We start from the raw sequence: 12,640 nt of genomic DNA, 5'->3' as shown, positions 1-12,640 counted from the left end.
CCCAGCATGTCACTCTTGGCATGTCCGAGATGCCTCCTATCCAAACCGATCGCAGTGGAGCGATTCCAGGAACCGCCTTGTTTACCAAACACATTTTAACATATTGTCGTGCACGTATATTTCATATTTGGCAATCCAATAGCCAGGTAACCAATACCCTGTTGGTGCTGGTCCTTCAAGACCCACGTTTATTTATCGACCAGCATACTGTTGACAAACTGACCAATGTTTCCTTCATTTAACAACAAGCTTAACATGATGCATCCGTCCAAACAACATCCGTAAACAAGTTTGATTATTACAGGCCGTGGTTTACGACTTACTGGACAAGTTGTTAATCATTGTGATACAAATCAGTCATTCCGTCACGCCACTGTTGTCGCTTACGTTGCGAAAAGATGACCTTTTCAGCATTCCAAAGAAAGACCGTTGCATGTACGAGTATAGCGTATACTATTCGGGAAGTCACAGCTTACCTAGTGAGCTGGGAGCTGGCTTGCTCCTGCATCAGTAGAACTCATGTATCAAAAGCATCCTCGATTAACTCTACGTAAATCCCAAAGAAGTCACATCACAAATCATCAACAATCTCAGCCGATTCCACTTCCAACTTTCCCACCTTACATAGCAGCCAAGTTGCCACCATTCAGGATCTCAATCCAATATCCATCCGGATCTTGAACAAAGGCCAGTCCCTTCATCCTGCCTTCGTTCGGCTTCTTGACAAACTTCACACCGAGCTTCTCGAAGCGCTCGCAGGCCGCCTCGACGTCCGGAACTGCCAGTCCGATGTGGCCGAACCCTCGCGGATCCGAGTTTCCATTGTGGTATCCCTTGAAGTCGGGATCCGACTCGGTCCCCCAGTTGTGTGTCAGCTCGATGGTCGCCTTCCTTGAGAAACACCACTTCGTACGCTCCTTTTCGTCCGTCGGGATGTCCTCTTTCGCCTCGTACCCCATGAAGTACAGTGAAAACTTCGCTTCGGGGAAGTCGAACTTCTTCAGAAGGCGCATGCCGAGCACGCGCGTGTAGAAATCGAGCGACGCCTTGGGGTCTTTGATTCGGTACATGGTCTGCTGCATGATAAAGTCAGCCGTGGAGGGGTCCGGCTCAGCACACGCCGCCGACACCTCTTCGGCAGAGAGAGACATGACTCCTGCTTGCAGATTAACTGAGGACAATCCCGATTATTATCTGGAATATAACATATCAGTGGATCGTCAGCATCCAGACCTGGACCTGTGGTGTTCATTAAACTGAGCTCCGCAACGTGTTTCGATGTTACCCCACTGTTGTAGCAAACGTAAGACCGTCGTCATTGGACTGTAATATTCATGGTCAGAGAAGCACCGTCGCATTTGGTGGAGCTGTTTCACACGAGCCATATCAGACAAAGGAGTTTTCCAAGGAACAATGCCATCGCCCATCATGGAAGTCACAGACAACGTCTCATGTTGCATTTAGTGTCGGCTGTGCAATGTGCATTGTTTATGAATTAGTATGCGGCTGCAAGCACGGTTTCCGTCAAAGCAAAGGTTGCTACGTTAAAAAGGAAAAACAGATGGCAAAGTAACCGACCTAGCTCACTGTGGGTCGTAGACCACTCCAATCATGCTACGCCAGTCACATTATACGACTGGTTTAGGGTGGTAGAGGAATGTTGTCATAACCTTCCCGAAGATAGTCCGGGTGCAGACTGTGGCCTATTGAGAGTAGTTCACGGGTGAAACGACAAGCCATCCGGACCGTGTCGTGTTCTTCGGCCACCGGTTTATGAGGCGGACAGACGCCTGGGCTGCTAAACTACGTCGCGGTGCAGTGTGTCTCGTCAGTTCGTCCGGATATAGCCGCAAACCTTGTGCAACGGTACAGTGCAACAGCATACCTACTATGAATAAAACAGATGTTACAGTGCCACCGAATCAAATTCCTGAGGTGCGCTATTGGAATTTCTCAAAACACTGCTGAAGGGATATCTATGATGCTAAAACATGGGGTTTAAGTACAAATAGAGCCTGACCTTCGGACATTCAGGTAGATGTGTACTGTATGCAAAGGTAAAATTCAACAAATTTGAGGACTGAGGAATGTTGGAATCCCACATTATAAAATATCATAAAAATCAACGCTGCCTTGTTAATGACCACATGGTTGTAACCAATTACTCTGAAAAAGGCAGATCCACTGGTTAAAGAATAAGGGTGGCGCCTGTTGGCTGTTGGTTCAGCTGATAGGTAGCAATAAATAGGAATACTGAATAAATCATACTTCCTGTCACAGATGTGTATTGCTTACTTCTTTAAGAATGGCAAAAGAACTAATAATATGCTAAAATGCAAATTTAAAGGTTAAGCCATCCTTGCACATGTGTGGAGTGAGAGAACATAGTAGGTAATTGTACTGCTTTGAAGTATTGTATGTGACAGAAGGCAGAAACTTTGTTGTTCAAGACTACCTATTGTTCAAGACCTACCTACCTACCTATTATTTGTATGCTCAAAGACTTCATTGTAGATTGTAGAAACATTGCTTCCAAATTCAATTCAAATTACCTAAAACTTAGTGTTTAAAGTAGCCTTAAGAACATGGGTCCATCGATGTAATATGGTTCACTATGAGCTGTGATGATCAATGCTGTTGACCATGTTAAGGCATCAGCATGACTCTTCCGCAGCATCCTAGCCCAAGCCTGGCCGCAGTTCAAAAGTTGAAGTGCTAGTCTTCAGTTCACAGACGTGGTGCTCTACCCAGCTTATTTAACTTGTCTTACCCTCCTTCCAGTGTCCCAAAAATGTATTTTGCTGGGGGGTCAGAGGTAAAAATTATTTACCCAAAGGCCAAAACGGGATGAGAGTGCAAATTGCGGTTTAGGTAGGCCCATAAAAGGTTGACAAAAACGACCAAAAGTAGGAATTTATATACAGGTGTGGTAGATTGTAGGATGAAAAAGACCATCTGTGCAAATGCTCTGTTTAAGTAAAACCAGGAGTGATTTTTTTTTTTTTTAAGTGGAGGTGAGAGTGGAGAATTGTTTTCATTTGGATGTTGTTTCCCACCTAAATCGATAAAGTTTTGGATGCTGCCTCCTTCCATTTGGATTTTGGAGTCTGACCTACTAATTAAAAAAGGATTAGGTACCTACCTACTTGATAAAATCAAACAGAAACGTCAATGAAACAAAGATATTCAACATCTAGGCTGGTATTCATTGATGAAAATATGATACTGCCAGTGTTTGCAATTTTAAGTACTTTTTTCATTTTGATTCAGCAGTCTAGCTTTTGTACCACTTCAATTTCGCTCATGTCAAACAACGCTATGCTCTAGTCAGCCATCTTAATGAAGTAGGTACCCATTTCCGTCTTTGAATCCATGCTTTTCCGTAAGAATCTTGGCTTTTCCATAGCCACCGTGGCTTTTCCCCGACCCTGAAACCGCTACCGAAACTCGATTCAAGATGAAAATGAGATCGCAAAAACAAAAAATTCGACCGACTATATGTAATAATTGTGTATAATATAATAGTAATAGGTAATCAAATAATTTTCCCTCTCGCTTCGCACCACTTCGCACCGGCAACAGCAACCATGCACGGTATATAGAGAACTCAACCATGCTTACCGCTTACCGCGCCATTTCTGCCGCATTCGCCGCAACTGTTTTTTCAAGGTCCGGTCTAAAGGCCTAACTTAATTGAACAACCGTTTAGTCATATTTATGACGCAATCACATCACATGAAATATGTAATATGTATCCCACGGTGACGGTGTGCCGGTGTTCTCTGGAGTGTTAGATCTTCTAAAATAGATTATTCACAGCGATCTATTACCTATAATAGACGCGACACTAAGTATGTAGACATTCAGCCCTCAACACTTGTAATATACCTACCCCTACCTACCTTTGTGACTGCGCCTGCGCTTTCGAACGCCGTTTGAATTTTGCGGATCCGTCCAGTATTTTCGGAGATACGAAGGGGGGGGGGTGCAAAAAAATAGCCCCCTCCCCCACCCCAACGGTGTAATCTTCGGCAGGCACTGCTGAGCACGACGCAGAATCGCTGTCCGCTGATCATTGCCAGAGAAGCTATAATGTCACAATTATGTCCCCATCCACAAATCTTCTCGGGAAATGGGCGGTGGGCACTGGGCACTCACTTTATTCAATGATACACGACTTTGCTCAGTGATACGCGGTGATACTCAATCATAACCACTAACCAGTAGTACTTAATGACATGACACTCGATACCTATAGACACTCGATACCTATAGACACTCAATGATAGGTATACAGTGAAGCATTCCAGGATTGATACCCAAAGCTGAGGCAAGCAGGATTGGCAAGCTGTGGGTGTACAGCTGCAACTCGAGTGCTTACAAAGAGGGAACTGGAAACACACCTCCCGCACACTCGTAGTTCCCGCTTCACGCTTGCTCGCACTACAGACACTTGAGTTTCACTCGGGTTTTCCGCAGGTATTTGACTGCTCCTACTGATGATAGGCACTCACAGTTTCTCGATGTTTCCATTCCCATGCTCCGACTTTTCCGACTTTTCCGGAAAATTTCAGTCACCAATGCTCAGAGTCCCCCGAATGCTTCCACTAAAGAGTCTAAAGACACTCAAATATATCTCCGCTGTCCGCACTCGGAGATGAGAGAACTCCCCACTCAGGGTGTCTAGGCCAGGGATGGATAATTATGGGTTTGGGGGTGCTCGAGCACCCCATCATGGAATTCAAAAGTCACCATATAATAGTGTTCCGGTGGTTGCTTAGATTAGGTCTGAAACACAAACTGCCTTGCGTAAGTCGCGAGGACAGTAATGCTGTTGGGAAAGCGTACGCCGTACATATATGTGCTTTTCTGCGCAAGAATTCGACGCTTGTCGCTTTTTATTTGCCAGGTGCTGGAAAAGCACCCCCTGGGATTATGACACTTCTCCGCCCCTGGTCTTGGCCACCACCCACAGACACTCTGAGGTTCTCCCTACCACTCCCCTACGGGCACTCGAGACGGTGGCATGTCTTCATCTGACACAGGGGATATACCGGCATTGTGCAAATGTCATCATTCCAAGCTCTGAGGCCGTGATAAATATCGACGCAGTCTTCGTTTTTCCCGAGGTCGTTGTTGGGCTCCCCGACCCCCCACCAGGACTGATCAGCCGGCACAATTCCAGTAAGTCCGTCCTCACCTATCCACACGTTGTCAACTTTCCTCACTCCTAGCCAAACGGAGGCGTCTACGGACTGGAACAATTTCAGGGCGCACTGGTTCTCAGCCTCGGTGCGGGGCACGGCCAGGTGGGCGCCCAACGCCGCGCAGGCAGCCTGACCCTCCGCGAAGGTTGTCTTTTGACTCAGGAAGGACAGACAGCGGCCGGCACAGCGGCTGAAGCCGGCCGGACAGGCGCACCAGTCGGTCGTGTTTCCTGCGAACAGGAAAATAATATGATAGGACGGGCTGCACTCTTTCAAATAAGTTTCACTCCGCTCCTTTTGTTTGTAGTCCGAACTATATGGCATCTGCCTGGTAAGAGGCAAGACATCTGAAAAAGACCATCAATCCCTCCCCCTCCCGCCCCCACCAAACGTTGCTTTTGCATTGCTTTCTGCTTTCAGCATTTCAGCATTTCACAGCATTGCTTTCTTACCTCCATTTCGAATTTTCGAATACTAAGGATGATCACTGAACATGTCTTTTCAGGTGCGATCGATATAGGATAAAAGGGCAGGTACTAGAATGCGTCCCTGAATCAGCAATAAGTAGATAGACGTGGGTGGTAACTATATTTTATCAACATGTGGCGAATAATGCTGCTCAAACTCAGGGGCTTTTCAAAGACAGAGGGCTTTTGTCAGACAGTTAGCTTTATTTTTAATTCGAAGGGAACAGCAGACAGAACAGGGTACAATAACATTAAAAACAGAAATACAGTAGGTATACTAAAAACGTAACAGCCAGTAGGTATACTTAAAATAGAAATGCTTCAAAGTTTACATCCGTTTATTACGCTTGCAACGTGCATCGCTTACAAAACCAGTTAGGAAACGTACTTTAGATTCATTTCACCGATTTAGGGCTTGGAGCGTATGGGAACTGTGATATGAAACTCCCAGGTAACTGACAAACAATCATTCACAGTCGCATAAAACATTGACACTAGCACTCCTTGGCGATCGCGGTGCAATAACCAGAAATTACCAGAAAACGACCACACCTGAAAGTCAGTGGCGCTCGCTGGCGCGGTCCGATCTGGAGCTTCAAATCGGTATCACAGGTCAAAAAGGCACCATCTTCAGTGCGCTCCTTGACGAATGGCAGCCTTCTTGCAGCCCATCAGTAGGAAGTGAAAGCCTCCATGTAGGGCCTCAGACGACTCTTGAGAAAAGTCGATGACCCATCGTGGTTTAACTCCGATGCCGGGCTTTTCAAACTCCCGTCAAGCTAAGACGCCTTGACTCTGCTAAGGCGTCTAATCCTCAAGATGCCCGTTTATCTCTGGCCTGCAGTCATCCTTGAGGCGTTTCATACTTCATGCGGAGGCCAACAGAAGGTCTGGTCAGCAACGCGTGGTCCCACCGGTGGCAATCGCAGCCAGCCGCTGGGCAGCTCGACGCGCCAGCCACCACTCCAGGTCACAGAGGTCACGTGAATCTTGACCTGGGTCAGGTCACGCAGCAGCGTGCTGCCATGGCGCTGTCGACAGACCACCACTCTGCCACCAGACCAGAGAAACTCTTGTCGACTGGGGGATGTCGTCCCCTTCTGTCCACGGTTGTCGATGCAAAAAGCCAGAGGGCTTCGCGACGGGGCGACGATGAAATCCAAGTCCGGGGTCGACGAGCCAGTTGCACCATTGTTGAGGTCGAGAACGGTCATGGGGTGACCACATGCGCGACACTCCAGCAGTGTCACGCGCGGCAGCGAGGGGTCATTACCGACCCGCGCACACATGTCACAGACCGACTGATCGCCGGATTCCCCGGACAAAACTGGCACTCGGTACAGTCCCACTCGTTCCCTCCCTCCATGCCACTATCGGAGAGCCTCATGCGTGGCTTAAATCATATCTGACGGCCAGGAGACAGGCGGTTAACATAAACAACGCCACTTCTCAAACACGGTCACAGGGCGCCGCGGTCCCTCAAGGACCCGTATTAGGACCACTCTTTTGTAGTTCTATGTGAAATAAAGCTATGTGACAAACAACGAACAAAATGTTTTATGTGGACGACTATTATTTACATTTAAATTGCTCTCTCATTGAAAGCCCGTTGTGTCTGTACAATGCGTATTGTTGCAAGGAATATATTATTAGTAGTATTCCAGTTTGGACAAATGTAGACAAACATTTGACACGACAAAACCGCTCATCACATAACGGAAATAAACTAGCGTGCCGACTTATTTTGACGGTTTTACACAGCTGGTGACGAAATTCTCAATCATTGTAATCGTTCCATAGGCTCACAATATCGATAAACCGGGCTGGAAAGGTCTAAAGGCTGAAACAGACTCTTTCCGCATTCAGGAAGTCGCATGCGAGAGCCTATTCAAATGCATTATAATTCCTCTCGCATCAATCGCTTGCGGGAGGTGCGTGCGATTGATGCGAGCGTGCTTCCATGTATTTGAATAGGCTCTCGCATGCGATTTCCTGACTGCGGAAAGAGTCTGTTTCAGGCTTTAGGGGAGGTCGACGCTGGGTTGACGCGCTTTGGTACCAGGGTTGTATACGACTCAATCAATAGCAATCAATTCAATCACGACAAATTTGGGAAACCAATCAAATCAATCAAGTCAGAGCAGTTTTCGGGAATTGATTCAATCGACTCAAACGCGACAATGAAAGGAATCAATCAACTCAATCAAACGACTCAAACCAAGATATACATTAGGTTTTTTGCCCCACCAACTTGGAAAAGTGTCCATAGCAGTCTGGTGTACCTACCTACCTACCTACCTACCTACAGAAGAAACAAAAATATTGTCATTTAAAATTATAAATTGCCATGCCATTCAAAGTTTCTATGTAATAAGGAAGGATACCTAGTGATGGACAGGTGGATCATGATATTGAGGTTCAATGGGTAGAATTGGAGCAGAAGTTTCATTTAATGGGTGCAAAATAACCCAGTAGTTGACTTCAACAAACGCCCCTTAACCCAAATCACCACCTTTCACCTAAAAGTTGTCAATTTAATTTTGGCCATATTCCAGCTAAGTCATCAGGCCATCTACCCCATGTAAAGCCCCCGTCTGTCTCTTATCATGGGTGAAACTTTGACATCACCATTGGGGTCCCAAACGTCCAAGGGGGCCTCCATTTAGTGGGGGCCTCCAAGCAATTAGGGGCCTCCAATTGCGGAAGCGGTAATTTACGAGCCACGCCAGGGCCTCCTCTAAGAAATTTTCATTGGGGGACCAGAGGCTCAGAAGCCAAACATGGGGTACCCCCAAATCCAGTTTTCTCATCGGATTTAGGCCACTTATTTTTCGTCACAGCTCTGATGCCATGATTTTTTTTTAATATCGATAAAGAAATGGTAGGTCACCTGACCCTACTGGTGGATCCAGGCCAGCAGGGTGACATTGTATGTAAATATCCCCCGCGGCATCCGAAATCGACGAAAATTTCTGGCTTTTTCACTTTTGACAATAAAACACAATGCCTTTATAATAGAAAAAAAATTAACGGCACAGCATTGCGCAAGGAATCTAGCCGTAAGCCGACCCCAGAAAGTGTGAGGGTTAACCTTCGCCGGCACCTGGGGGGAGGGTCGCCACCCCCAAGTTAGTTTTTCTGCTCTACACTTAACATTTTTAAAGCTAGAAACCTGATTTTCTTTGTATAGCTGCTTTTCTATCTTTTCTCAGCGTCCATTGAAAATTTCAAGCTTCTGCGGCATTTGGGTTTGGAGATATGACCTTGTTCTTCAGGTCATGTCATGTCCTAAATGACGAATACCCAATATCTTGCGATGGCTATGGGCCTTGTGAGCTTTTGACACGCTGATTTCGGCTTTTTTTTGCCAGTCTTACCTCCCACCTATCATTGAACATGTTGTTCTGCGATGTACAGATGTCAGAGTCAGGGTCAAGGTCAACCTAGGTCATCTAAAATTATTGCGCTTTAGGCAAGCTGAATTTACTTTTCGTGAAGTTTCTTTGACTGTATGTTTAGTAAAAGCTTCTCAGTTCATGATCAAGTGTAATAGGGACACACAAACCGATCTGTGCACACATCAGTACATACACAGACATACACAGACATACAAACACATATCATTGACCTTGACCTAACTTGACGTGAAATGACCACAGCCAGCAAATTAGTCGGATAGTGTGACAAAGAGCTGTTCTAGCTCGCTTGGCACTAATACGGCAGCGTCATCGGTATATGATGGGTTGGCCCGCTGCTTGTGTAGGTATCTTATTCGACATCACCACAATTTTTTCTTACAAGATTTTAAGCCTTGCGGTCAAGAGCAACAGATTCTTTGGGAAGTGACGAATCCAATGATACCAATTTTACCTCATCAGGTCAGTCATTGACCTTCCAGGTCAGGTCAAACTAAAGAATGTTGCTGTTTGGGGTCACCGTTGCCCGTTGGAATATCACGTGCGCTGCTCATCATGTACCGATGACGCTGCCGTATTGTGGTGCCAAGCCAGCTAGAACCTCTGTCACACTATCCGACTAGGTTTTTGCTGGCTGTGGTCATTTCAGGTCAAGTTAGCTCAAGGTCAATGACATGTGTTTGTATGTCTGTGTGTGTCTGTGTGTACGAGTATACTGATGTGTGCACCGACTGTGAATGTGTCCATATTACATGAGATCATGAACTGAGAAGCTTTTGCCAAAAATACAGTCAAAGAAACTTCACGAAAGTAAATTCAGCTTGCCTAAAACGCAATATTTTTAGACGACCTAGGTTGACCTTGACCCTGACCCTGGCATCTCTACATCATTGAACAACATGTTCCATGATAGGTGGGAGGTAAGACTGACAAAAAAGGCCGAAATCAAGGTGTCAAAAGCTCACAAGACCCAACGCCAACGCAAGATATTGGGTATTTGTCATTTGGGTTATGACATTACCTGAAGAATAAGGTCATATCTCCGAAACCAAAAACCACAGAAACTTGAAATTTTCAGTGGACGCTAAAAAAGGATAGAGCAGCAGCTATACGAAATATCCGACTTCTAGCAATCAAAATGTTTAGTGCAGAGCAGAAAAAACTACCTAGGTCGGGGTGGGGGGTGTGGCAACCACTGCCCCCCCCCCCCCCACCATGTGCGGACGAGGATTACCTAAGTAATTTGAATATCAGGAAAATAATTTATTAAATCAGGTATTCCAACAGAGTCCCGCTTTTTTATAGGTGACCTCCGATTTGTGTTGCATCTAAGTTACCCAGGGGGCCTCTTATTTGTAATTGTAGGTACAGTACAGAGAGCCTCCTACTTCGACTACTTGCACAGAGAGCCTCCTAGCGTACATACGGCTAAGCTTCTACAGCGCCGGTCTCTTGTACGTACAGAGAGCCTCCTACTGTTACAGAGGGCCTCCTGTTTGTCTAGGGGGCCTCCTATTGGTTAACGGCGCCTCCTATTTGTCCAAGCGGCCTCCTATTCGTCTATGGGACCTCCTATTTGTCCAGGAGGCCTCCTGTTTCTCCAGAAGGTCCCCTATTTATCCAGGGGGCTTCTATTTTCCAGGGGGCCTCCTCTTCATCTAGGGGGCCTCCTACGTGTTCAGGGGCCTCCTATTTGTCCAGGGGCCTCCTATTTATCCAGGGGTCTTTTATTCGACTAGGAGTCTCATATTTGTGCAGGGGCCTCCTATTTGTCCAAGGGTCTCCTACTTGTCCCGGGGCCTCCTTTTTTTAAGGGACTCCTTTTTGTTAAGGGAGCCTTCTATTTGTCCAGGGGGCCTCCTATTCGTACAGAGAGCCTCTAGCTCCTACTTGTCCATGGAGCCTCCTATTTGTTCAAGAGGTCCCCTATTTGTCCAGGGGGCCTCCTATTTGTCCAAGGGACCTGTTATTTTTCTAGGGGGCCTCTTTGCCCAAGAGGCCTCCTATTTGTCCAGCGTGCCTCCTACATGTTCAGGGGGCCTCCTATTTGTCCAAGGGGCCTCCTATTGGTTAAAGTAGCCTCTTATTTTCCAAGCGGCCTCCTATTTATCCAGAGGGCTCCTATTTTTAGGGGGCCTCCTCTTTATCCAGGGTGCCTCCTTGTTCAGGGGGCCTCTTAATTGTCCAGGGGCCTCCTTTTGTGAAAGGGGCCTCCTATTTGTCCAGGGGGCCTCCTTTTGTGAAAGGGGCCTCCTTTTTGTCTAGGTCTAGGACCTTCTATTTGTCCAGGGGGCCTCCTATTTTTGCAGGGGCCTCCTATTTGTACAGAGGGCCTCCTACTTGTCCATGGGGCCTCCTATTTGTCCAGGGGCCTCCTTTTGTGAAAGGGGCCTCCTGTTTGTCTAGGTCTAGGACCTCCTATTTGTCCAGGGGGCCTCCTATTTTTGCAGGGGGGCCTCCTATTTGTACAGAGGGCCTCCTACTTGTCCATGGGGCTTACTATTTGTCTAGGGGCCTCTTATTTGTCTAGGGCCTCCTATTTGTCCAGGAGGCCTCCTACTTGTCCAGAGAGCCTCCTATTTCTCCAGGGGACTTCCTGTTTTCCGGGGGCCTCCTACTTGTTCAGGGGGCCTCCTACTTGTTCAGGGGGCCTCCTTGTTCAGGGGGCCTCCTACTTGTTCAGGGGGCCTCCTATTTGTCCAACAGGGCCTCCGATTTGTCCAAGGGGCCTCCTATTTAAACAGAGAACCTTTTATATGAATATCGGACCTCCGTTTGCAAAGTAGCTGATGCGTCTCGGGGGCCTCCACTATTGGGGTCCCAAAATGACAATTGGGGTCCCAAATGTTCGCATTGGGGTCCCACATGGGACCTCGAAAGTATACAAAGTTACACCCATGTCTCTTATGTGAGTTATGCGGAGCTCTTCTGAATTGAACCCTGAACATAATGAACCTAGCTAGGTTACATGCCACACTGACACCATATTGATATGAAAGTGTTGAAAATGTGCTATAAATTTGACAACTTCATTAGGTATGCTTTATGAAGACAGCAGGAAAGCAGGTAGGTACCTACTTACCTGCCTAGATGTGTCACTGGCTACCAACAGTACCAACGAAGGTAGATAGGTTATATGTGATTTGTGAAGAATTCAAAACATTTTATTGCAATACAATTTGAAACTGTTAGGACTGGGGGATAGGGATGAGCATTAAAAATATATTTAAAAGGAAATGGAAAGGACAGGGACTCTGGAACCACAGGATAAGTTAAGGACAAAGGAAGAAGAACAAGGAAAATTAAATGCCGTTGGTGCGACTGCGAAAAAAAAAAAACAAAGAAAACGTTTTGCCAAGAAGTATGCTAAGCTTTTATAAATCCTTATTCTACGTCTTTTGATTTTTTGGTAAGATGACGTCATTGATTATCATGTAGCATTGTAGATCATAAAATAAATCGGCTGTACAACACCAATTTCGTTTTAATTATTATTTCATTTGAAATAAAACCACTTAATAATATTCGGTAAAATATTTTAAGGAAAATG

The 12,640-nt window shown here is 46.2% G+C and overlaps 1 protein-coding gene across 6 annotated transcripts; it reads right to left on the bottom strand.

Annotated features, from left to right (window-relative positions):
- Positions 1-93: 93 nt before the first annotated feature.
- LOC122371828 (lactoylglutathione lyase-like) lies at positions 94-12,278 on the bottom strand. 6 transcript variants are annotated; one of them, XM_043348558.1, is made up of 2 exons: positions 12,173-12,278; positions 94-1,194 (listed from the first exon to the last, which is right to left on the bottom strand). In XM_043348558.1, the coding sequence occupies exon 2, from the start codon at positions 1,149-1,151 to the stop codon at positions 621-623; it is 531 nt and encodes a 176-aa protein (XP_043204493.1). In that variant the 5' UTR covers positions 1,152-1,194; positions 12,173-12,278; the 3' UTR covers positions 94-620. The 6 variants fall into 6 exon arrangements, with proteins under 6 accessions (XP_043204493.1, XP_043204492.1, XP_043204494.1 ...); XM_043348557.1 differs by lacking the exon at positions 12,173-12,278 and adding an exon at positions 3,622-3,657; XM_043348559.1 differs by lacking the exon at positions 12,173-12,278 and adding an exon at positions 3,574-3,629.
- Positions 12,279-12,640: the final 362 nt, after the last annotated feature.

This window comes from Amphibalanus amphitrite, unplaced genomic scaffold, assembly GCF_019059575.1.
Source record: "Amphibalanus amphitrite isolate SeventyFive unplaced genomic scaffold, NRLGWU_Aamphi_draft 001282F_arrow, whole genome shotgun sequence".
NCBI classification, from domain to species: Eukaryota; Metazoa; Arthropoda; class Thecostraca; order Balanomorpha; family Balanidae; genus Amphibalanus; species Amphibalanus amphitrite.
Note: the sequence above shows the minus strand (reverse complement) of the source record. Positions and strands in the feature narration are given on the sequence as shown.

Excerpts from the sequence above, each read along its gene's own strand:
- LOC122371828 (XM_043348558.1), bottom strand. The coding sequence starts at position 1,151 with ATGTCTCTCTCTGCCGAAGAGGTGTCGGCGGCGTGTGCTGAGCCGGAC.